Raw genomic sequence first — 27,614 nt, forward strand, 5'->3', positions numbered from 1 at the left:
CATCATTCTAAGGTTGCTTTTCAGACTATGCATCTTGCCCAAAGTGATAAAGGCAGTTGCAAACTGTGTTTTTACAGGCCTCAACAACTCTTTCTTGTCAGTAAACTTTCTAAGCATGTTTACTAGACCCGAATGAGTATAGATGTAGCTATTCACCATAATAGCTCTCTCAAATGTCTTTTTCATATTAGGCAACTTGAAAATATCTTCCAACATTAAATCCAAGCAATGCGCTGTACATGGTGTCCAAACAAACGTAGGATATTTTGCCTCCAAAAATCTTTTTGTTATTATTTAGAGTGAAATTAACAAGATATTAGTAAAAAATAAATATCTAATGAATATTCAAATTGTTCTATTTATAAACATAATACAAATTACAAAAATGAATTTCATACCTGCTAAAACATTATTTGAAGCACTATCGGTGACCACTTGCACCACATTTCTTACTCCAATCTTTTCCACACATTTACTTAATAATTGAAACATCTTTTCCCTAGTCTTTGAATAGCTAAAACCGTTAACAGACTCCAAAAACATACTTCCTTTAGGAGAATTGACTAAAAAGTTAATCAATGTCCTTTCCCTCTTGTCTTTTCAGCCATCTGACAAAATGGAACATCCATATTTGGCCCACGCCTCTTCATGATCTTTCATCATTGCACGAGTGGCTTCCACCTCTTGTTTGAGAAGGGGAACCCTGATTTCATGGTAACTAGGTGGCTTCACACCCGGATCATACTGACCAACTGCTTCTATAAAGACTTTAAAACTATCATGTCACTGCATTGAATGGAATGCCTGCATCATACATCCATCGTGCAAAGCTTTTACAAACTTGAGCTCTTAAATCTTTTTTTGCAAAATCATTCTTAGCCAACCTTGTTTGCTTTCCTTTGGCCTTGCTTTTCAACACATTAACTTTTGAGTCTTTAAGAAAAACATCAAGTGGACCATTTTGTGTTGGCCTTTTGACACTACCAACACTACCGGTACCACTTTCACTTTCGGTAAATACATTGGGTCTTTTTCTATTTTGAGGCAGCGGCTCATCATCATCATCATACCCTTCACCAAATTGAAAATCATTATCTAATGGTGCCATATTTCGCTCATCCTTGTTATTTTTCTTCTTTTGCATGTACTCTCCAATCTCTTCTTTTACTGATGGAGGACATTTTGGATAAGCTTTAGTATTCCTAAAACCACCCACAAGATGTTGTTTCGCCCGAAATATACCACCTTTTGTTACTTTACGACAAAATTTACATGTGGTGATATTTCTATCATTAGGATCAGCTTCAAAATAATTTCATGCCGAGTCAGTTTTGGAAGTTGTCGACGACATTGATAAACTATAAAGAAAACAAGAAAACAACAACCATATAAACTATAAAGAGAGAGCAGCAACCAGCAAGAGAAATTAAGCAAGAATGCAAGAAATAATCAAATAAAAAACAAGTAAAGAACTCACAAGGGTAGGTTGGAACCAAGAAGAGGGGAGGCTGGAAGCCTAGAACCGAGATTGGCAGCTACTTTCGGTGGGCAGCGGGCTGCTTAACAGTTTGAAGAGCAGAGGAGAAGAGAGGAAAGGAAGAAAGGAGAAGAGTGTGAGCAGAAGAGAATAGAGGAAGAGGGCGCAGTTGGAGAGGAGAGGAAGAGAGGAGGTAGGCGTGGCTGGAGAGGAAAGGAAGAGGAAGATCAGGCCAAGCTGGAGAGGAGAGGAAGAGAGGAGGGGGTTGCGGTTGGAGAGGAGAGGAAGAAGAAGATCGGGCCGGGTTGGAGAGGAAGATAGGATGCGGGCGCGGCTGGAGAGGAGAGGAAGAGAAGAGGCGGGCCGGCGCGGTTGGGGTTGGAGAGGAGAGGGAGAGGAAGAGGAAGATCGGGCGAGCTGGAGAGGATGCAGGCACGACTGGAGTTGGGAGGAGTGAGGAGAATTGGGCTGTCCAGGTTTTAATTAAAACTTAGGTTTCATGAGGCACGCTTAGGCGCGCCTCACGCCTCGGCGCCTCACCGTGCAAAGCGAGGGCCTCGTTGAAATTGCCTAGGCGAGGTGCCAAACTTGCGGCTTAAGGCACCTTGCGCCTAGGCGTGCCTTTAACAACTATGCACCCGAACCTTTCTCCATCATCACCATGTCCCAACACATTTTTGGGGTGAAGCTGTGTTAACAACCACCTATGTTATCAATAGGGTTCCCTCTAGGGTGCTTAATAATCAAAACCCTTTCTAACATTTAGCATTTTTTTTCCTGATCTTAATCTTCATACTCCCTTACCTCTTAAGAGTGTTGGGTGTGTCTGTTTTGTCCACATACCTAAGGTAAATAAGGACAAATTAGATCCTAGGGCTCTTAGATGTGTTTTTCTTGGGTATTTTTCTACTCAAAAGGGCTATAAATATTATCACCCTACCACTTGCAAGTTCTATGTCTCAAAAGATGTGACCTCTATTGAATCCCAATCATTCTTTGGTCCTTCTCCATCTAGACATCAAGAGGAATTTCTTAGACATGCTGATTTAGAACTTGAGCATCTAGTCCCTATCCTTGAAACAACACCATCGGGTCCTAGTCAATCTAATCAGCTTGCTGATTCTATTCTTTCTACTTTCCTTATGCATGCTTCTTCGATGCATTCTGTTTTTCCCATCAAGGAACATACAGAAACTAAGCTGTTATCTCCTATTAGATACAAGGGTTCTTCTTATGTGTACAAGAAAAGATAGCCCATTGATGAGCCACAACCAACACCAACATTAACCCCCGATCCTAGTTTGGAAGTAGCACATCATGAGGATTCTCCTAGCACTTATAACCCATCACTTCCTCAGACTAAACCTACTTTAGACCTACCCTTTGCTATTCGGAAAGGGGTTAGAATTTGTACAAAACACCCATTGGCTAATTATTTATCCTACCATCGTCTGTCACCAAACCATAGAGGCTTCCTCACTTCATTGGATGCAATTGTTATTCTTAAATCAGTGGTAGAGACTTTGAAAGATCTCAAATGGAAGGTGGCCATGTTAGAGGAGATGAGAGCTCTTAAAAATAATTATACCTGGGAATTGGTATCTAGACCCAAGGGGATAAAACCAGTAGGCTGCAAGTGGATCTTTAATGTGAAATACAAAGTCGATGGTACACTTGACAAGTATAAGGCACGTCTTGTTGCCAAGCACAATCCTATGGCATAGACTACCTTGAAACATTTGTTTTTGTAGCCAAAATGACTACTGTCTGGGCTCTTCTAGCATTGGTAGCCAATTATGGGTGGAAGTTACAACAACTTGATGTTAAAAATGTTTTTTTTTTTTACATGGAAATTTAGAGGAAGAAGTTTTCATGGAAATACCACCAAGATTTTAGCATGAGGGAGTAGGGCATGGGCAAGTGTGTAAACTAAAAAAGGACTTGTATGGGCTCAAGCAATCCCCACGGGCCTGGTTTGGTAGATTCTCGAAGGCTATGACATCTATGGGTCATCACCAAAGTAGAGGAGATCATACTCTCTTCATTAAGCACATAGGAGAGAAGGTAATTGCCATACTTGTCTATGTTGATGATATTGTAGTAACTGTTAATGATTTAGATGAACAGGGTCTTCTAAGACATAATTTGGCTCCTGAATTTGAAATAAAGGATCTTGGACCACTGAAATATTTCTTAGGCATTGAAGTAGCTTACTCACAGGAAGGGATTTTCTTGTCCGAACGAAAATATGTGCTAGACTTACTTGTTGAAACTGGTTTGCTAGGGGGAAAAGGAGCAAGGATGTAACACTTGGGAATTTTTTGAGGACTTAAGTGTAATTTCCATTGGGGTGTAAGTAAAAATTTCAGAGGATTTGGGGTTATAATGTAATTTCTCATAGTTATAAGTGACCGAATCAACTGTAAGGAATGCCTTGGAGTGTAAATATCTAAAGAAAATAATATAGGATTGACGAGCATTTTGAGAGGTGACTTATGGCATCGAGAGAAGTCGGATTAGAAATAGTTTTTGGTACAACTGTGATTCAGACTGAAAAATTGAATTGTCATAGGAGACTTTCGGATAGTCAACGGAACCCTGAGAAGACTCTGATTTTGCAAGTAGAACAATCCTGAAGTGGTTTTGGGTTCAAATAAGAGGATTAGCTATCAAATCATACATTCAGGCTTAAGTGTAACTCTTAATTTTGCTCGAGGGAGGTCGAAAAAATGTTATTTCTGAATTTCGGGGATGAAATGAGAAGTTTAGAACTTATGGGTCTTAAGGGAATTGTTAAAATACTCAGAGGCTTCAAGGAAAGGACCAAAATGAAATTCGAAGAAATTGGGGGGCCAAAGTGTAATTTAGCAAAGTGCAGTATGAACACTGCAAATTGGCTGCTGCACTGCCACAGTTGAAAATTAGGGTTTCCGACAATGGGATGATAGAGGTCGTGCTTGGGGGAGGTCTTTTGTGGCCTAGGAAACTTGGGGGCCAAGTTATGGTTATTGATTGGTTGAGGGTTGCCAAGTTTTGGGTATAAATAGGGCCGAGGGTTTCAAGGATTTGGCACACAAATTGCTCGAGTTTTGGGTTGTTTTTAAAGGATTGGATAGAGTGCTTTTGTTCTTGAGGTGACAAGGATCATTTATGGAGAGTTTGAAGCATTTTAGTGTCGGTTTAAGGGGGTTTTGAGAGGTGGCTGGAAAATCGCGAATCTCGTCGGAGCTGGACTTGTAACTAGCCATTTGGGGCATTTCCGATAGTGTTTTCAAGCTAAGAAGGGCACCATTGAGATTGACTTGAAGAGTACTTCAAAGGGGTGAGACCAGATCGGGCATTGGAGTAATCGCCGGCGACCAGAGCCGGAGAAGATGACCGGCGCGTGAGGTGCACGCGGCAGTCTTCACTTGCAGAACACGCGCAGAGTGCGTGAGGGCATGTGAGCCATTAGTATTTTCTGAATTTTTTTTATTATTTTTGAAAAATTATTTTATGAATTATGGTGTTGGAAAATTTGAAAAAAAGTTTGAGGAGGTATTTATTCTGGAATTATCGAGGGAAAAATAAGTAGAAAATAGAGGAAATTATGAGGAAATTGTGGAAATTTTTTTGTTGATATTCCTTTGAATAAATATGATGTTCAGGGATCGTTGAGAGTCGAGATTGAGTAATAGTATGGTTGTTTGAGGCTTGGCAAGAGAATCGAGGTTGTGCATGAAAATCGAGGTATTCTAAGTTACATTTGAGGTGAGTGGTTCTATCTTGAAACTTGGTTTAATGTGAGTGTTTTGACCCCAAACTTGATATGATTTCATACAAATGATTTTGTTGCATGTGAATGATTTAATCTGAGGATGGTTGGTTTCATGTGGGAAGTTCGTCCCAAAATTGTTTTATTCGCGTGTATTGAATTTTGTATATTAAATTATGTGCGTGGAAATGTCGTTTTATATGATACATCGAATCATGGTATGTGGCATTGGCATGTTTATGTGTTATCCATGTGGGATGTTACCCTAATAATGTAACCGTAATTCCCCAAGGGTGTTTGCTGAAATAATGTATAGGGGTATCTTGTGCCGTTGTGCTTGTCAGGATGACTGCCTTGGATTCCGTGTTAGGTAGGTTTGTCAGGGAAGTTACACTAGGGTATTTGTTTGCCCATGTGGGATGTCAACCTGTGCTATGGCACTTGAGTGATGGTACTAGGGAAGCGTGCCAAGGAAGAATGCCCATTTATGACAAGGGCTGAGAGTGGACACCACCCCAGATCGGCTTAGGTGGTGGGGCTGAGAGTGGACACCACCCTAGGTTTCTTTGAGCGATAACATTGTTTTCGAGGGTGACGTGGATTCCTAAGGATAGTGTTGATCTTCTTGTGGCCAAGGTTTGTGTTGACATGATTCGGAATGCTTTTGAGTGGAAACGTAATCCCTGACATGATAGTGGAGTGATTTCTCGGGTTCCTATGTTGATGTTGACATTTCCATGTTGGAAGTGGTAACGATGGTTTTCCGTTGTGTCAGGGAGAGGTATCGACTCTTAAGCTAGGACAGTGTTATGTCAATGTGTTGATGTGGTTATGTTGCTTTTAGAGAGATTGCTTTTTTCTCGTGATATGGGTTTAAGTGTTGTGGGATTTTCTTGGGCCAGGACATGTTGGGATATGTCGGTTTGTTTCATGATTTTGCATATATTCATAAAAATGTTTTTGAACTCTCACTTAGATGATTTAACATCTAATTTGGACTTTGTCCTTGGAATATTCAAACGTTCTAGGTGAAAACAGCGGTACCAAGGGAAATGAGATTTTCGAGATGTAGCGGCTACTTATATATTAGATCTTTAGCATATCTTTTGACTATGTCGAAGTGTTTAGTTATTACTTCTGAGAGATGAGTCTCTATGTATTACGTTTTGATGATGTCATGTTGAACATTGATACAATTACTTGGTTATAAATAAGGAATTTTCGGATATGTATTATTTGAGCTTTCAATCTTGCTTCCGCATTTATGATGATATTGCCTGTCTTATCTTATTGATTATTATGTTTGATATGCTGAGAAGGTACAACGGGATTGTTGGGAATTGATTTATGTGTATCGGGATGAATGTATGTGTGTTCCAGAAATCCTGAACTAACGTCAGCTCGATTGGAGCGGGGTGTTACAAAGAATACCCGTAGATCCAAACACAAAATTGCAGGGGAATTCTAGTGGAAAGACAGTGGATAAAGGGAGATTTCAACGTTTAGTAGGAAGACTAATTTATCTTTCTCAAACTAGACTTCACATAGCATTTGTTGTCAGGCTGTTGACTCAGTTAATTCAAGATGCTGAATTAGTTAAACAGTTAGGATTAGTTGCTGATCTTCGGAAAGTTAGCTAGCATAATGTTAGGAAGTTAGTTTGGCTGATATCAAGCCTATTTTCTAGCTTTTTAGTTAACAGATTCCTGTATAAATAAGTTATATCTATGTTCAAATAAAAATATCAGCTTCCATCCAAACATTCTTACGTAAAATTACACCTACAAAATTGGTATCAGAGCCAGGTTGTCCTACGGGAGCTGTGCAAGTTAAAACACTAAATACAACACCCAACACAAAATACCAAAAACCAGAATCTATAATCAAGTCTGGATGGAGTCTGAAACACCTTTTACAGCTATTGCACCACCAATTTTTGATGGTGCAAATTACCAGATGTGGGCTGTCAAGATGGAAGCCTGTCTTGAAGTCAATGATCTATGGGAAGCTGTGGAAGTAGACTATGCAATACCTGCACTGCCAGAAAATCCAACTCTGGCACAGCTGAAGAATCATAAAGAAAAGAGGCTGAAGAAATCTAAAGCCAGGTCAGTCCTGTTCACAGCTGTTTCTACCGTCATTTTCAACAGAATAATGACATTGAAGACAGCAAAAGCAATCTGGGATTTCCTAAAAGAAGAGTATGAAGGAAGTGAGAAGATTAAGGGCATGCAAGTCCTGAATCTAGTTCGAGAATTCGAGATGCAGAGGATGAAGGAGACAGAAACCATTAAGGAATATGCAGACAAGCTAGTTGGTATTGCCAACAAGGTTAGATTCCTTAGTACTGATACTGACTTTCCTGATTTAAGAATTGTTCAGAAAATTCTAGTAACACTTCCTGAAAAATTTGAGGCTACTATAACTTCTCTAGAAAACTCAAAGGATCTGTCAAGCATCAAATTGGAAGAATTATTAAGTGCACTTCAAGCTCAGGAACAGAGAAGATTCATGAGGCAAGAAGGCACTGTTGAAGGCTTTTTGCTGGTCAAAACTCACAATGGTCATGGAGATAAAAACAAGAAGAACAAGAACCACAACAAGGGAGGAAAATCTTCTGGCTTCAACAACAAAAGTGGCAGCAGCAAAACACCTGCAGATTTTCCTCCATGTTCTTACTGCAAAAAGACCAATCATTCACAGAACAAATGTTGGTGGAGACCAGATGCAAACTGCAACAAATGTTGTCAGTCAGGACATTTGGAGAAGGTTTGTAAGCAGAAGCAGGGGGAGGCAAAGGTTGCCATTGAACAGCCTGAGGAAGAGCAGCTATTTGTAGTATCATGCTTTGCTATTTCAAGCTCCATAGAAAGCTGGCTGATAGACAGTGCATGTACAAATCATATGACCTATGATCAAGGTTTGTTCAAAGATCTTGACACAACCTACATCTCCAAGGTCAGAATTGGCAAGGAACATGTATTTCTGTCAAAGGCAAAGGGACAGTTGCAATTGAAGGGTACTCAGGTTTGATACTCATCTCTGATGTCTTGTTTGTTCTTGAAATTGATCAAAATCTCTTAAGTGTTGGTCAGTTGATGGAGAAAGGTTACAAGCTTTCATTTGAAGACAAAGCCTGCATGATCAGAGATGTAATAGGCAAAGAACTATTCAAGATTTGGATGAGAGGCAGAAGTTTTTCTTTGAATTTTGAAGAAGAGCAGGCTGCAATGCGCAAAGAAAAAAGTGGCTCGATGCTCTGGCGTAAGAGATTGGGGCATTTCCATTCCAAAGCCCTGATCTACATGAAGAAAAACAAGCTTGCAGATGGGCTGCCTGATATTGAAGAAGATTTACCAGCATGTGTTGTCTGCCAATATGGCAAGCAAACAAGGCTGCCCTTCCACAAGAACAAAGCATGGAGAGCAACACACATGTTGCAATTGGTGCACACAGATGTGGGAGGACCTCAGAGAACACCATCCTTGAATGGCAGTAAGTACTATATTGCATTCATTGATGATCATACAAGAATGTGCTGGATTTATTTTATGCAATACAAATCTGAGGTTATTGATATCTTCTGCAAGTTTAAAGCTTGGGTAGAAACTCAAAGTGGAAGGAAAATCCAGATGTTAAGATCTGATAATGGAACTGAATACACATCTCAAATGTTCAACAAGTTCTGTGAAGATGCAGGGATTGAACATCAATTGACAGCACCTTACACTCCACAACAAAATGGAGTTATGGAGTGGAAAAACAGAACAATAATGGAGATGGCTCGATGTTTGTTACATGACAAGGGTCTACCTAAGATGTTTTGGGCTGAGGCAGCAGGTACAGCTGTGTTTCTACTGAATAGACTGCCATCAAAGGCTTTTCCTGGAAAAACACCATTTGAAGCATGGTATGGATTCAAACCAAAGCTGCAGAACTTTAAAATATTTGGTTGCTTGTGTTTTTCTTACATCCCTCAGATTAAGAGAGATAAGCTGGATAAAAAGGCTAAACCAGGAATCTTTGTGGGCTACAGCTCAACATCAAAGGCTTACAGGATTTACTTACCACAAAGAAATAAAGTTATTGTAAGCAGGGATGTGAAGTTCTTTGAGTCAGATAAGTGGAACTGGGAAAGCAAAGTGCAACTTAAGTCTCAGGAGGAGAATGAAGATATAGATGATTATCCTGTCAGAGGAACCAGATCACTTTCTGACATCTATGCAAGGTGCAATGTAGCCTTAATGGAGCCTTCAGGATATGAAGAAGCTGCAGCAGACCAGAAGTGAATACATGCCATGGAGGAGGAGCTCAACATGATTGAAAAAAATCAGACATGGGAGCTGGTGGACAAACCAGAAAATAAGAAGCCTATAGGAGTCAAGTGGGTTTACAAAACTAAACTCAATCCAGATGGATCTGTAAACAAGTATAAGGCAAGGCTGGTTGTTAAGGGGTATGCTCAAATTTTTGGAGTTGATTTCTTTGAAACATTTGCTCCTGTTGCTAGGTTGGATACTATAAGGCTGCTTCTGGCCCTTGCTGCACACAAGGGTTGGATTGTTTGCCAAATAGATGTCAAGTCAGCCTTTCTAAATGGATTCTTGGAGGAGGAAATTTATATAGAGCAACCAGAAGGTTTTTTGGTTCAAGGGCAAGAAGACAAGGTGTATCGACTAAGAAAAGCCTTGTATGGTTTAAAACATGCTCCAAGATCATGGTACAGCAGAATGGATGCACATCTGATGAACTTAGGCTTTGAAAAAAGTCTAAGTGAATTCACTTTATATGTTAAGAAGACTCATTAGGATATTTTAGTTGTGTCTCTCTATGTTGATGATTTACTTGTCACAGGGAGTAGTAAGCAACTGATTGACAGGTTTAAAGAAGAAATGAAGAGAGCTTTCGAGATGACAGATCTTGGAGTCCTTTTTCCTTGGGATGCAAGTACAGCAGAACCAGAATGCAATCTTTGTGACTCAATCAAAGTATGCAAAGGAAATTCTCAAAAAATTCAAAATGAAGGACTGCAAGCCAACCAGTACCCCAATGAATCAAAAAGAGAAGTTCAACAAAGAAGATGGAGCTGGAAAAGTTGATGAAGGGTTGTACAGAAGCTTAATTGGCTGCTTAATGTATCTCACTGCTACAAGGCCGGATATTGTGTATGTTGTAAGTCTTCTATCAAGATACATGCATTGTACAAGTGAGATTCATTTTCAAGCAGCAAAAAGGATACTCAGATATGTCAAAGGCACAGTTGATTTTGGAATAAGATTTCAGCATGTGGATAAATTCAGTCTTCAAGGCTATTCAGATAGCGAATGGGCCGGATGTGCTAATGATATGAAGAGTACTTTAGGCTATTGCTTTAGCTTTGGATCTGGGATTTTTTCATGGTGTTCAAGGAAACAAGAAATCATAGCTCAATCCACAGCTGAGGCAGAGTATGTAGCTGCTGTTTTAGCAGCAAATCAGGCCCTTTGGCTTAGAAAACTCATGACTGATTTGCAGATCGAGCAGAAGAAAAGTACAACTATCTTTGTGGACAATCAAGCTGCAATCTCTATTGCCAGCAACCCGGTGTTTCATGGCAGAACAAAACACTTCAAGATAAAGCTTTACTTTCCAAGGGAGGTACAGAAACAAGGAGAGGTGCAGCTGGTTTATTGCAAAACTGAGGATCAAAGTGCTGATGTTCTAACAAAAGCACTTCCTACAGGAAGATTTGAGTTTCTTTGAAAGAAACTTGGTGTATGCAGCATTAGAGTTAAGGAGGAGACTGTTGACTCTATTAACTCAAGATGCTGAATTAGTTAAACAGTTAGGATTAGTTGCTGATCTTCAGGAAGTTAGCTAGCATAATGTTAGGAAGTTAGTTTGGCTGATATCAAGCCTATTTTCTAGCTTTTTAGTTAACAGATTCCTGTATAAATAAGTTATATCTATGTTCAAATAAAAATATCAGCTTCCATCCAAACATTCTTACGTAAAATTACACCCACACAGGCTAGTGAGTCGATTTATGCATAACCCCACCGAAGATCATATAATTTTGTGAGAAAGATCCTAAGCTATCTTAAAGTTACACCGGGTAAGGGAATTTTATTTACTCAAGGAGCTGGTTTGAAGATCCAAAGATATACAAATGCTAACTATGGTGGTTCCCTTGTGGACAGGAGATCCACAACTGGGTATTGCATCTTTCTAGGGGGGAATTTGGTGTCTTGGAGAAGTAAGAAGAAAAGGGTGGTGGCTAGATCCAGTGCTAAGGCGGAATTTCGAGTCATGGCCCTCAGTATGCATGAGCTTTTGTGGTTACAGATTATCCTAGAAGATTTAAAAGTTCCAGTGCAAAGACCTATTGAACTTTTGGGGGACAATCAATCGGCTATTAGTATTGTTTATAATTCTATACAACATGATAGGACAAAACATATTGAAATTGACTGACACTTTCTTAATGAAAAATTGGATTATGGTCTTCTCCAACTTTCCTATGTTCCCTCTAGTCATCAAGTAGCAAATATTGTTACCAAAGGACTGCCTAGTACTCAATTTGAAACTCTAGTCTGGGTATAATTGACATCCACTCCCCAACTTGAGGGGGAGTGTTGTGAATAGTGGGATTATATGAGCTGGTATGTTCGTGATATATGGGGATCTATGTGTTCATGTGCATGACAATAGCTTACTATATCAATACGGTTGACGGTAGACTAATCAAGGAGCAACAGATCAATCAAGGAGGCCACTGCCTTGATAGATTAAGAAGTTTCCTAAGTTAAACTTAGGAAACTTGCTTAATACCATAGCTTTCCTAAAAATGTGTATATGTTTTTTTGGTAGTGTTTGTAGATGGAATGTTTATAGAGTCTATTGTTTCTAAATTTGTATAGTTTATTTTTGGGTCGTTCCTATCCTCTATAAGAGGACCTTGCTTGTGTATATTGGATTTATTAAGAAAGGAGAAGTATTCTTTTTCTCTACAATTTTTTTAATAATTAAAGGAGAGGCTAAACAGAAATTCACACTGTTCTTTTGATATCGTCACATGTTTTTGCAAGTTATTTTGTTGAACTTGTTTCATGTGTATTTAGGTGACCAAGTCTTTGCATTGTGTGCAGTTCTCAAATATGTAAAAAATAATAGGACTTGTTTGAACCCATATATGGGATGCCGCATTCTTAGAATTGTCTCCTGAAGTGTTATAACTTAAATGCTTTCCTTTTTCCTACTGCTCAGCCTGGTGCTTGCCAACATTCAGGCTGACACTTAGATTTTCAACTTGGCAGTTCAACTATAACCGCACTTAGAAATTGATTGCACTCACAATTTATCTAATTTGTGAGATTTGACTGTTTCAATGGTTCTATCTAATAAATTTTGGTTACTCTCCTGGCGGAAATTCTAAACTAAAAAATTTCTATTGTGTAGGCTTTGGATTGGCTTGTCATCTAGGTGTTTTGGTCAATCTTCCAACTATTGGAATAGGAAAGAATGTGAGTTTTCTCTTTTCAGCCAAGTTCTTTTAATATTTCCTTGGAATTAAGTTCACAAGTTTTGAGTTGCATTTAGCATCAAGAGTAAAATCTTTTATTCTGGTTCTTGTTCTATATTGAAACAATTGTTTATGATTATTGTGATACAATTCTACTAAACTCTATTTCTTTTTCTAAAGTTATGATGAAGTTCTGACTTTTATGGGTGCTAAATGTCAGTTGCATCATGTTGATGGTCTTACCCAATCTAGAGTGCGACAGCTCCTTGAGACCAAAGGTAACTCTCCTGAAGATACTGTCACTTTAAGAGGTGACTCTGGCTGCATATGGGGAACAGTAAGGAACCTCTTATGACCTCATCCTCCCTTTCAGACTTGATTATTTCTTTAAGTACAATATAATGTGATAAAGTACTATTGTATGACAAACTATATTTCTGAACTGAATTTCCTATACCAAGAAATTAAAGTAATTGCTGTGGACGCTTGCAGACAGCTCCTTTTCTCTTTCTTACGTGTTTATTTTTTTTCTGTTATCTTGTAGTTCTAGGTCAGAGAATCCTTCATGCCTTGTATCCTTCCACATGCATTTAACATGGCTACAGTTTGGAAAGCCCTTGAGGTTCCAAATTGTAAGACCTCGTCTTCTGTTATTTGCACAAGTATCATGAGAACTGCTTGAGTGTTTTTTAAGCCTCTTCTCAAGAGTGACTACCATGGCCAAGATAACAGACATGGTCTTCATCCTTGGCCAGAAATAGTCTCCTCAACAATTCTCCAAAGCTAATTCCCAATTTAGAGAATCTGCTTGGTATCTCTCTTTAGTAACTCTCCTCTTCCATTGTACCTTGTGTGCCCCAAGTCACAGGCATAACTTTGGGGCCATCTCTCCCTATTCAGCATACTTGGGGACTTGCGGATTGACATTTGTCCCCACCTGCCTCCACAATAGAGTGGTTGCCGTTGTTTCTCCCCAACACTCAACATGAACCAAGTCTCAGGACTGAAAACTGACTATTGTAAATGATTAAACATGGGAGCATAATACCTGAATAGAAAACTTGACAATTCATACGTCACCCAAACAAGCCATATAAGCACCCTTTTTTTTCCTTTTGACAAGTGGCATGCAGTCTTGGTTTCAGACTTTTCTACTTTTCTGCTGAAGGATGCAGTACATGAAGAGAAAAATAGAAATCTAATGGCAAACTAACAGCAAAGAAGGCTTCAATAGAAGACTAAAGAAACAAACAAGGGTTAGGGTTTTCTGGAAAAACCTCTCATAATCTCTGATTATAAAATAAACGGCCTACAAAAGAGAATAAAATATATACTAGGGTTTCAGGAGCCTAGAAATCCTGGCCATTGGATTAAACTAATCTAGACCCTCCAAATAAAATAAAATAGCAGCAGATGCCCATTACATGACTTCATTAAAATTCACATGCTAGGCAAATGTCATCACAAATAAAAGAAAATAAAACAATCTGAAGTAATAGAAGACCAGAAAATTAAATAACATAATAGTAAACAATTGTGCTCCCGCATCAATCTCTCCAGGTATACAAAGGCTCAACTCCGTTGAGTAGACTTTAACAACCTCCTTATAAAGGTCTGGATCAGTCTCCTTCAACTCATCTTCAGTAATCCATGTACTTTTGCTTGCTGGTTTTCCTAACCACCTCACCAAATAGAGCCTATGTTGGTTGCCTTGCCTTGATTGTACCTTTTTAACATGCAACTGTTAGTTTTGTGTAATCAATGGCACCTCATACCCAAGAGGAGGGGGGGTGAATTGGGTGTTTATAAATTTTAAAAATTTGTGGAGATTTTCAACAATAAATAACAAAACAGTGAATTGTAAGCTAGAAAATGGAAAAACCAAGAATGCAAGAGACATAAAGATTTAGAGTAGTTCGGCTCAACCCAGCCTACTCTACTACTATTGCTCTCCACTAGAGATTACTAAATCCACTATAACCTCCTACTTTACCAAGTAGGCCCTCTAGTAAAATCGTTAGGAATTTACAACCTTCTACTTATACCCAAAGTATGCCCTCTAGTACAACTGCTCGGAAATACAACACAATGTACAAAGAGAATAATTTGAGAGTTGACACTCTTAGTTATAAAGATCTTTCTATAATAAGCAACAAGGCTTTACATGATATTACAAAAGATAAATAGCCTTGGTTGAGAGAAAAATTGAAAGTATAAGCCAAGGTTGTTAAAATTGAGATTTTAAGTGAGATCGTAAGAGAGTCCATAAAACCAGATCATAAAATGAAATATATGTACCTATTTCAAAATTTTTTCATCTATCAATTTCAAAAATACTAATAATATGAAATCTCTAATTATTAAATCCATTATTTATCATCAATCCATCATTCATCCACCCATAATCAAAATTCCAAATAACAAACATTACCATCATCATCAACAAACATTGTTCTTAAATATAAATAAAAATACTGAGTCATAAAAACAACAAACATTGTTAAACTTCTACAGTATGTCATTACAAGCACAAAATACAAACTAAAATAAATCATTAGTAGAAATATTTAAATCTTCATCCAAGTCCAAGCAATGACCACCACCACCACCATCATCTTCTAAATCAATGTCATCTTCAAGTTCAAAACCGCCAGCAAAAATATCATTACCCAATTCTGAACCTCCTAAAGAATTTGATGGGCCTTCATCACCATCATTGTCATGACTTTCCAAATCTTCACCAATGTCATTTTCCCCATTCTCCATCGGTGCACCATCAAGAATATCTAAACCATTTCCGTTAGAGGAATCAATATAGCTAGACTCCTCTGTTATCCATTCATTATCTGAAGATAGCTCATCAACACCAAAAAATGCTTCATCTTTTATGGATTGTCTATCTTTCAATTTTAAATTATACATTACAAAAACCAAGTCATTCATTTTCTTTTGATGCAAACGATTTCCTCGTTTTTGTGTGAACCTGAAACATAATTTATAAAGTTATCACAAATCAATTGTTAGTTTGCATCAAAACATGGTGTTCAATATTTAAAACATAATTAAAATAATGACTAAATATATTTTACTTACCATCTCAAATGCACTCCAATTTCGTTCACACCCAGAAGAGTTGCATGTCAAGGTTAGCACTTGAATGGAAAACCTTTGCAATTTAGGACATCCATCTCCATAGGTGTCCCATCACTTTGCTGGAGTCTTTTTATCCCTTGAATGCTTAGCAGATTCAATGCCAAATACCCCTTTTGCACCGTTAAATATTTCAATTTGCACATCTATTTTTTCCTTTTCATTTGGATCTCTAACCATTCTTTCAATGTAATTAAATAGCCCCAATTTGGACTAAAATGATAATGAGGGTTCAAGTAATACGCTGCAGCATGTAATGGCCTATGCAATTGAAATTCCCATCTTTCATCAACAATCTTCAAAATTGGCTCAAAGCTACATAAAACAATGATAAAATTAAATAAATAGATGTATGTAAAAGAATGCAAATATTGTAAAATGATAAAACCATATATAGTTAGTAACTTACTTTTTCTTTACATTGTTAAAATTTGTTTCAATCTTCTCTCTAGCTCGATCCATCTCCTGATAAAGAAAGCCCGTAGCCAGTTTCTGATTTGAATCAACCAATCGAAGAACTTTTACTAATGGAAATGCTGCCTTCAGACAATAAATTATATTTTTCCAAAATCTGGAATCTAACACCGCTTGTTGAAATCATTTTCCATCTTGTTGAGAGGCAAACCTACTAGACTGCCATGACTGTGAAGTGAGCATTGTCATCAAGGGACCTTTTAGTTCACTAAGGCAACCTAAAGTCAGATATGCAGTTTCAAAGCAAGTAACAACTGGTTTTATCAAGTCTCTTCCTTTTGTAAAATGTCTCAACATAGAAATAAGAAGAGTTCTAGAATAGATGTTGGTTGATATCTTCCTAGCCTTTGTAATGTTAGTAGAATGGACTTTGAGTTTCTTTTCAAAATCCTCTAGTATCAAGTCGATACAGTGGACAACACATGGAATCCAATACAACCCTTTTCTTTTCTCCTTTAGCATCTCACCTGCAACTTTATAATTTGCAGCATTATCAGTCACAACTTGCATTGCATTCTCCTCTCCTACTTTCTCCCTTATTGAATCTAACATCTCAAACACTTTGTTAGCAGTTTTAGAAGCATCAGATCTATCAATTGAGGTAAAAAAAACTGTCCTTTGGGCTATTAGTCCACCCATCTGACATAATTGAGCAACCTGTTTTTTTCCATTCAGCTCTGTACTCCTCAAGCAATTCCATGGTGCGTGTTACTTTTTTTCTCAAATATTTCACTCTAATCTCATGATAGGAAGGAGGTTTAAGTCCACATCCATATTTGCCTACCAATTCAAGCATCTTTGCAAACTCAGGAGGCCTTACACAATTAAAAGGAATGGCACATGCATAAAAAAATCTAGCAATTTGTTGGAAACATTCTTCTCTTAATTCTTTTTTCAACATATGATTAATTGTTATTTGAGTACTTCCAGTTGCACTTGCACACTTCCCCCTTTTCAAAAACGCATCCAAACCAATACTTTTACCCTTTTCTTTTGATGTAATGTGTTGTGCCTGATCACCCTCATTATCAAAATCATCAATACCGTAAATTATCTTTCTTTTTATTTCAGTAGTTTCAACATTCTTCACCAAAATTGTCAACATTTCCTTTTTAACATCATCTGGAACACACTTACATAAGCCTCCACATCTTTACGAGTACAAGCTAAGTGATGCTTAAGGCGAAAATTGCCTCCAAAAAAGATCTTATTACAAAATTTACACTAGACTTTTCTTGAGTTCTTATCCACATCAATGGCATACTGCCATCCCACATTATACCTATTTCCTGTTGCATTTTTTTTCATAACTTCAGATTTTGAAGACCCAGGTGTTGACATTCTCTATTGACTATTAGTAAATAGTAATCCTATGAAATGTGATCCAAAATAAATTTAAACTAGAAATAAGGGCAAGATAGAAATAATTTGCAAACTATAATTCAACTTTGCAGCATGTAATGGCCTATGGTTGTTCCCTAGGTTGCAATAATCGAAATTCAAACACAGTAATTAATTTCCTTTTAGCTAAAATAATAATGGAAATTCAAACCCAATCTACAGTAATTTAAAGTGATTTTGCGAATTGCAATAATTGTCCTTTTAGCTAAAACATAAACACATAGACATAGTAAATTAGTAATTAATACCCATTCACGTAGTAATTAATTAATTAGCTTCCAATGAAGGAAAACCCACAACCATCTTAGTGCCAATTAGAGCAAGCTGTAACCATGGTTTCCACTCAACTTAGGGGAACTTCTATTTTGTGCCCTATAAATACCAAGTTTACTAATGAATCTGGTAAAAATAAAATAAGAGTAGCTCTTACACTTATAGTCTTACTAGATATTGCACCATTCCAAAGAATCCAAACATTGAATTGTTTCCCATAACTTCACCATCATCATTCATCAAGCCCACAACAAGCCATAACCCCAATCAGGCCAATCCCAACAATGACACCTTGCCCAGTAACATTTCTAACTAAAAATTGCATCTTAAAATCAGAACCCCAATCAGGCCAATCCCAACAATGACAATAGAGTCTAGCATACAAACACTTGGATGCAAACTCAAACAAATACAATCAGACTTAGCAAGCACTATCACACTAACTACAATTACACAGGCACAAAAATCAGACTTAACACTTAGCATTTAGCGAACATATAGAATATACCTTTGGCCTTTGGGCTTTGAGGCTTTGAAGTTTGAAGGTGAATTGAAGTGGTGAACGAATGAACACAGAGCAACACCATCAATCGAACGCAACATCACTGCACTAGCAATCGGGCACAGAGCAAGGGGGAACGCGATTGAGCACCGTTGCACCAACAATCAACCTTGTCGACGTTGTTGCAGTAAGCATCGGCATGGTGGCATCGATTAAGCACGTTGCACACAACAAAGGCGAACGCGATTGGCGAGCAAAATGGGTTTAGGGTTTGCATAGAAGGACCGAAATGGGAAAACATGTAGCACAGTATATATATACTTCCGTCTCTAACTTGGAAAGCAAGGCCGAGTCTGAACTCGGTAAAATTGGTCCGATTTTACCGAGTTCACCGATTCGACTTGTGATCCTAGGGCGATTCTATGAAAACTCGATCCTATTTGCTAGTTGACTCGTTTTATGCTTCCAAACTCGCGATTTTAACAATAATGGTATAAGCACTAGTGAGAAGAATAATATCACATATAAGCTTCTATCACTTCATTAGCCTTTCTAGTGCATCATTGGGCTAGTATTTATAGGTTTCTCTCGAGGTTGAATTAACTAGCTATTATATGGAGCCGTTGGAGACATTTAAGGCCTGAAAAAACTAGTTGTTAAACATGTAAGTGAAGAAATAGTTGATAGTTTACCAAACCGGTCAACAGTTTTCTTCGAAAAATTTGAAGCACACTATGGCTTTGGGCAAACAGTCGACTTCTTTAGAAAAAAAGTCGACTGTTTTGACAACATGTTGATATTATATAGTGGCTTTTGACATTTTTAGTGATCCAACTCTTGCCATAGAGTCTGCAACATGTTTGCATACTCTGTGATAGACTTTGTATCTTGCTTGGTTGCTGCCACTTTAGTCCTCATCTCATAGATCTAGGCTGCATCACTAACCTTGGAATTAAGTAATGTTTATTGCGTCCCAAATGTCCTTGGCTATTGTCAAGAATATAATTGTATCACTGATCTTTGGAACCATGGAGTTCCAGAGCTAGGACATCACCAGGGAGTCTTGCTCATCTCATGTTGCAAATGTTGAATCCCCCTCCTTAGGATCGATTCCTAGTAAATGGCTGAGCTTTCCCTTTCCCTTTAGAAAGGTGCGGATCAGTTGAGATCACTTCAAGTAGTTTTTACCATTCAATCGGTAAGCTACTTGAAGGTTCTGCAATTCTCCTCCTGAGTATGGGGTTTGGGGTGGTAGACATGATGACTTGTAAAGAAGATTGAGGAAAGAAAAAAGAAGGCCACGGTAGTCACACGAATAATGGAAAAACCGTGACTAAGATCCTATGGCTCTGATACCATTTCAAGAAAGATGTGGGAAAGAAAGTTTTCTCTTAATCTTATTCCCGGGTAGAACCAAATATATATACAAACTTCCTTCATAAATTAGGAAGTTCCTAACAAGAAAGCTTCCAAATATGCTTTTGGAAACCTTATACAAATTTGGAACACAATAATTAATGGAAAGATATAGCTAAGATACAACAACAATCTAATCTAGAAGATACATTTTGTTTAGGAAACATATAAAACTAATATCAATCAATCACTGATTTGGTCTTGTTCTAGAATAAGGACAAGATCTAATCTTTTATTATTGACAGCAGTATGAAAATACTGCCAAGGATTTACATTGCAAATTGAAGCGCACATTTCCCGTATCAGTTACTGTGGCAAATGAAAGTAAGATGTATAGTAAATCTAAATGTGTTAATTTTTGTTAGGGGATGCAAGGACAAGAATTTATTATTGATTTACGACTATTGAAGTTGGGTGGCTGTGATATAGTTTTGGGAGTGGATTGGACGAGAACAGTCAGTCCAATAATATTTGACTTTGACAAGCTGGAGGTTACTTTTGAGAAGGATGGGAAGAGATTGACTCTAATAGGCAGCCTGGATATGGCAGCCTGCAAGTTAATGTCTGGGAAAAAATTACAGAAAATTTTCAAGACTAAAATGACTCAGGTGGCTCAAATGTTTTCCATATATGCTGTGGAGACAGGAGAGTTAAATGAGGCTGATTATCTAGAGCAGTGGATACCACGGACTGCTTACAACAATATGATCCAAACTCACAAGAGGTTCAAAATTTATACTATTTACATTTAGTTTTGGTTGAATTTGAGGACTTATTGGTAGAGTCTAAAACCTTTCCTCCAGAGAAACCATTTGATAATGCCATACCCCTTAAACCAAATGTTGAACCTATTAATATTCATTCCTACAAATACCCTCCAATTCAGAAAACTGAAATTGAAAAATTGGTCAAAGAAATGCTTACCAATTCTATCATTCAGCCTAGTCATAGCCCATTTGCATAGATGGTACTTGGCTGTTTTGTATTGACTACCGTCAATTAAATGCTATTAGCATCAAAGACAAATTCCCAATACCAATTAAAGAAAACCTTGATGAATTAAAGGGAGCAAACCATTTTTACCAAGCTTAATAAGGGCAGGATATTATTAAATTAGAATGAAACTTGAAGACATTCCTAAAACTGCATTTAGAACCCACCAAGGTCTAAAGTCATGCCCTTTGGTTTAACCAATGCTCCTGCCACTTTCCAAGCTCTGATGAACCATGTCTTCTATCCATATTTGAGAAATTTCATACTTGGTATCCTTTGATGATATCCTAGTGTATAGTAAATCTTTTTGATGAACACTTTGACCACCTTAGGACTACATTTGAAGTCCTTAGATTCAATCAACTGTATCTTGAGAAGTCTAAATGTACTTTTGCTAAGAATCATGTGGAGCATTTGGGACATTATTTGGGGAGAAGGGCTGAGTACAGGCCCCAAGAAGATTGCAGCTATGGTGGAATGACCAAGATCAATTACAATCAAGTCTTTATGTGTGTTTTTGGGACTATCTGGTTACTATAGGTAATTTATTCAGCATTATGGGCTTATAAGTAAACCCTTAATTGAGTTGCTTAAGAAAGATGAATTTCACTAGAATTCTCAAGCAGGGTAGCCTTTCTTGAAATAAAAAAAGTTATGACACAAGCTCTAGTTTTGGCTTTGCTAGATTTCACAAAACCTTTTATTCTTGAAACTGATGCAAGTGATAAAGGAGTAGGGACAATTTTGATGCAGGAAGAGAAACCATTAACTTTCCTCAGTTTGGCCTTAGCACCAAAACAATTGGGACTTAGTGTCTATGATGAGGAATTAATATCAGTTTTGGTAGCTGTGGAGAAATAGCGCCATTAGTTGGAAGAAAATCAGTTCATAATTAGGATTGATCATGAGAGCCTTAAATTTCTCCTTCAACAAGGACTTCATACACAGTTACAACGGAAAGTCATGTCAAAGTTGTTGGGCCTAGACTATATTATACCGTATTGCCAAGGGAAAGAAAATTTGGCTGTTGATGTATTGTCCAGGAAGTTTGAGGATGGTTCTAGTGCTGCCATTACTTCAGTAATTCCAGATTGGCTACAAGAAGTAATTGCTAGTTATGAGTCTATTGCTTGGGCACATGATCTCTTAAACTAGCTCTCTATCAGTCCTAATAGCAAGCCAGGCTATATTCTAAGTAATGGATTACTCTGGTTTCGGGGAAGAATTGTGGCAGGAGATAATGATCAGCTTAGGACTCAAATATTATAGTCTCTACATGGTTCGCCCCTGGGGGTCATTCGAGCATAAGATCCACAAACCATAAGGTAAAAAAATTATTTTATTAGCCAAACTAAAACAGACTGTGATTGATTATATGTTAGCCTGTGACATTTGTCAACGTTGCAAACATGAGAATGTTGCTACACCCAGTTTGTTACAACCGTTGAGAATTCTAGAGTAGGCTTGGACATGTCTTTCTATGGACTTCATAGAAGCACTGCCAAAATCAGAAGGGAAGGATGTAATTCTAGTGGTGGTGGATAGACTCAACAAAATTTGCTCACTTCTTGAGTCTTTCTCATCCTTTTACTGCCCAAGAAGTAGCCAGATTTTTTATGGATTCAGTGGTGAAATTGCATGGAATTCCACACTTTATTGTGTCTAAAAGAGATAAAATTTTTACTAGTATATTTTGGTAGGATTTGTTTAAAAATATGGGAATTGGGGCTACGTATGTCTACAACCTATCATTCTGAAACAGATGGGCAAACAGAGAAGGTAAATCAATGTGTGGAGGCTTACTTAAGGTGTTTTTGCTTCTTGAAACCAAATAGTTGGCATAAATGGTTGGCTTTAGCTCAATGGTGGTACAATTCTAGTTACCATAGCTCACTGAAAATGTCTCCATTTGAGGCCTTGTTTGGTTTTAAACCTCCTCTTTTGCTTGCCACTGTGGATACTTCTTCAGTTGCAGCAGTGGATAACTATTTACAGACCCGCTAGGAATTACTGCAACTTATTAAACAAGAGCAGTGGACTTACTGGCATTGTCGATATTGCCCAAAATCGAATGAAGCAGTATTCAGACATAAAAAGAAGTGAAAAGGAATTTGCCGTGGGAGATTTGGTGTATCTCAAGATTAAATATTCTCATCAATTTTTTTTTTTTCTCATTCTAAGTTTAATTCCCAAGTATTTTGGACCCTTTCCTGTCATTGCTAGGGTTGGACCTGTTGTCTATCATTTTCAACTTCCACTTGATTCTAATATGGATCCGGTTTTATATGTGTTCTTATTGAAGAAGATCATTGGATCTACTGCTCCTTCCAGTCCTACTTTACCTCCTCTTACTATAGATGGGGATTTCAAGGTGGAACCTTCTGTCATTTTGGATAAGAGAGTGATTTACAAGAACAATCTTCCTCTTACAAAAGTATTGGTTCAATGGTTCGATCTGCACCTGGACAATAATACTTAGGAATATTTTACCTGATTTGCTTAATCAATTTCCCTATGTCGTGTAGCTTCCTTGCCTTTCTTGAGGACAAGAAAATTTTCAAGGGAGGGGAAAATTGTGGAAGAACATAATGCTTGAGTAGCAGTCATTCCTTATGTTCTGATGTTGACAATTGTAATGCTTATGTTGTTGATCTATTGTTGTAAATAATGTTTGTTAGTTAGGCTGTTGCTTAGGCAGTTTTGGTTGTTATAGAGTGCAACAACAATCTGTTATTAAGGCTAGCTGAATATAAAACTCAGCTACACCTTTTCCCTCTTATAATTTGGTTTACATTTCATTTTCAATAAAATTCAGCGAGATCTTTCTTCTTTCTCTCACGATTTTCTTTTCGTGCCCTAGGTTTTCTGCTTCATGGTATCAGAGCCCTAGACCTATGTCAATGGCATGTAATCCAGATCTTAGTTCCTCCTTTTCTCTACCTCGTTTTTTTTTCTTCTTCTTCCTTGTCATCCGCCTCGCAATCTAATTTTGCGGCAGTGGCAAAAGCATTCAGTTTTATCCCTATCAAGTTGGATTCTAGCAATTACATTTTCTGGAAAGCTCAGATCTTGGTGATGATCAAAGCATTTGATCTTCTACCATTCCTCAACAAGTCTCGCCTCTGGTGAAGTATGTGGCAGATCCAGCAGCCGGTGAGTCTGGATCTCCTGTGATTAATACTGAGTATATGAATTGGATCAAATCTGACCAATTGCTACTTGGATGGCTGCTCTCTATGATTGATAAAAAGGTATTAGCCAAGGTGATTCATTGTGAATCATCTGCAAATGTATGGTCTTCTTTGGAAAACCTCTACTCTCGGCAAACTATTACTAAATCCTTTCAATTAAAGTAGCAATTGAGATCAATTAAGAAGGATTCGTTATCTATAAATGACTAAATTATGAAAATCAAGACTATAGGACATGCTCTTGCTGCAATTGGAGAACCTTTGAATGATAAAGATTTACTGCTTGCTCTTAATTGTCTAAATCAATGATTATGAGATTGTTGTTAGTCTCATCACTTATCAAATGGATGACATAGATCTAGAGAAGGTTCAATATTAGTTGTTGATGCGTGAACATAGATTAGTTGCTAAGAATATGCCACAATCTGTTGTTAATTTTGAGTCATCTTCATCTATGCATGTCAATATGGCTTCATATTTTCCGAGAAATGTGAATGGATCTGTGACCAATAGAGGTGGTTTTGTATCAAGAGGAGGTAGTTATATGAATAGAGGAGAAAGAGGTCGTGGTAGAAAATCTGGTAGGCGGATTTACTATTAGTTGTGTGGTAAACCGGGGCATTTTGTTGATAAGTGCTATCATAGATTTGATAGGAATTTTCAACAAACTTCTAGCCAAAATTTTGGGAGACCTAGCATTGTTGCTCAATTAGATCCAAGAGCATATATAGCTTTCTCTAGTGATTCTAATGAAGCCTTCTTTAGTGAAGTAGGTTCAGTTCAAGGGGCTCACTATGGTAATTTTTCACAACCTTCATAAAACCTATCCCAATCTTCTTTGCCTCCTTATCATGGAGAATCCTCATGGTTTGTTGATTCTGGAGCAACAAACCATATCATTTCCTATCTCTAATATTAGCCTTAGTCAATTATATACTCAAACCAATCCTACATTCATCATTTCCTTGCCTGATGCTCTTCATGTTCCTCATATGAGGAAAAATCTCATTAGTGTTTTACAGCTTACAAAAGATAATGTTGTTGTTGAATTTCACTTTAATTCTTGTTCATTAAGGACAAGGGTTCAGGGCTGGTGCTTCTTCGAGTACACCTTAAGGACGGGCTTTATTAGCTGGCTCTAGCATTTGGTCATGCTGCTAATAGCAACTCGGCCTAATCCATCAAGCTTGATTTGTTTGCTAGTAGTGATTTTTCTTTGAATAATTGTAAAAGACAACATTCATTTTGTCATGAACTTTCTCCTAATGTCAATGTAGCCCAAAACAATAATGTGTGTCAACAATGGCATGCAAGATTAGGGCATCTCTCTTTCAATGTACTTCAATTGATTTTGAATAAAATTCATGTTCCATGTTCTCATTTAGCTCTTTCATTTTTGTGATTCTTGCAAAATTGGAAAACTACATTAGCTTCCTTTTGCTAATTGTGAAATCATGTCAAGGAAACCATTAGAATTGGTCTATTCAGATCTATGGGTTCTTCTCCCGTTGTATCCATTGAAGGGTATAGATATTACATTATTTTTGTTGATGCATACACTAGGTATACATGGCTATATCCTTTGAAACTAAAATTTGATGCTGTTGGTGACCGAAGATGTGTGATCTATATGGAGATATATGTGTGTGATCTATATGGAGATATGCATGTGATATACAGCTTGATATGATCTAGAAATATGCATGTGATATGCAGCTTGATATGATCTGAACACGACTCTGATGAACAAGCAATTTTCAGCTGTCTCCCTCTAGGGAAATCACTCTCCCTTTGTAAGGTATACAATCCATTTTTTTTCCTCAGCCACACCAATCATCTTCCCTGTGTCCTTGGCCTGCAATTTACACATTTGAGGAGAGAAAATAGCATTGCAATTCAGTTCTTTAGTTGTAATGATCCGAATTTAGTTATTCTTGTGCATGCTTGGAGGATTGAGTTGGTTAGCCTTGATGTTTAATATGTTGTTTTGGTGGTAATTTTCTAAGTGTTGGATAGGGGTTAAGTGTGTAAGCTAAGTGATTAAGCTAGATTTTTGGTGTTGTAACTGAATGTATGTGAAAATTGTAGCTTAGATATACAAATGTAAGCTAGGATATTCGAATGAGAGCTTAGGCATTCGGATGTGTGAACCTTAGGTTTTATTCGGATGAGTTTTGTGAGTTTTGGTGAAGTGATTCGAATGCTATAGGGAGCCATTCGAATGGGGTGTGGAGCATTCGAATGGGGAGCCAAGCAATTTGAATGGCCTATGTTCCTGTGTGCGTTTTTTCGTTGCAACCCGATTTTGACCATGTTGCAGTCTGAGTCTCTCAAAACTTAAAACATAAAAGTTGTAGATCTTTCTCTTGTCGTTTCATAGCATTTTGAGTCACCTTAATTGGAGTTTTGACGAGAGAGTTATGCCCAAAGTTCGAACAGGTGTCGAAACTGTCCAGAATTCATTTTTGTTAATTAAACCCTCACATCCGAATGACCACCCTTCCATTTGAATGTGCCAAGTGAAAATTGAGAAATTCATCCGAATGGGGCCACTGTAGCATCCGAATGTCACTCACATAACATGAAATTTCTCCCAAATTCATCCGAATATGAGCCATCCCATCCGAATGTCTTTGCATGGAAATCTCATATCTTTAAGAGAGACATCCGAATGGCCTAGGATACATTCGAATGGCTCTCGCATCTTTTGAATTTTGACTCCTTGACATCCGAATGCCTCATAACACATTTGGATGTCTTTCTCAGTGATACATGTATCTATGCATTCTGATTCATCGTTAACTCTGGAAAGGCATAGAAAATTCTAGAATTATGACATAAGAAGGAAATTTTAGAGAAATTATGGAAATAATCGGATGGATAAGTATTACTTTTGGAGAAAATATAAAAGAGAAAAATTTGGGGGAAAAATATCAACGTAACAGACGAGCAACCTAAAATTCTTTCGTAAGTTGCTTCTTCTCTGCAAACCCTCCTCCTCCTCTCTAACCTCAAGCCAAATATTACCATCCAAGAGGTTTCTAGCTGCTATCGAGCGTCATAGGAAGCTTAAGAAGGCAAGTTCTCTTCCTTCCTTCCTATTCTTTGAATTATAATTCACTGTAAACGTGGTATTGAGTTCTGGGAACTTTGGATAGAACTTTGATATATGCACTTGGGGGTGACAAGAGGAGAATTGTGAGGGTGGTTTAGGAACTTAAGGGTGTTGTTGAGGTTGAATACAGGGGAAATAAACAAATGCTACTACATAAATAGGGGTGTGAGTTTTATACGGTTGGTTCTTATGGATTAATAGATTACAACTTGGGTGATGTTTTGATAGCTATGTGGGGCTTGTTCTTCTCCACTTTCCTTAAGGAATGGTGAATTTGTTAAGATTTTGCATGGGAGGAAAGTCTTTACGAGTTGAGGCCATTGCAAATAATTCCTACCATCTAATCGGTAGGAATGACACATATTCG

General features: G+C 37.7%; 1 protein-coding gene across 15 annotated transcripts in view; it reads left to right on the forward strand.

Moving 5' to 3' along the window:
- The window catches only part of LOC127786696 (uncharacterized), a 94,196-nt gene that overhangs the window by 12,295 nt on the left and 54,287 nt on the right, over nucleotides 1–27,614 (forward strand). For all 15 annotated transcript variants that reach the window (XR_008020048.1, XR_008020047.1, XR_008020046.1 and 12 more), the window contains 2 exons: nucleotides 12,669–12,733; nucleotides 12,953–13,069. Coding sequence is in view for 11 of the 15 variants with exons in the window: in XM_052314286.1 (XP_052170246.1) it covers nucleotides 12,669–12,733; nucleotides 12,953–13,069 (182 nt within the window). In the remaining 4 variants the exon portion in view is untranslated. The remainder of the gene's footprint in view (nucleotides 1–12,668; nucleotides 12,734–12,952; nucleotides 13,070–27,614) is intronic.

Source organism: Diospyros lotus, chromosome 12, assembly GCF_014633365.1.
Source record: "Diospyros lotus cultivar Yz01 chromosome 12, ASM1463336v1, whole genome shotgun sequence".
NCBI lineage: Eukaryota > Viridiplantae > Streptophyta > Magnoliopsida > Ericales > Ebenaceae > Diospyros > Diospyros lotus.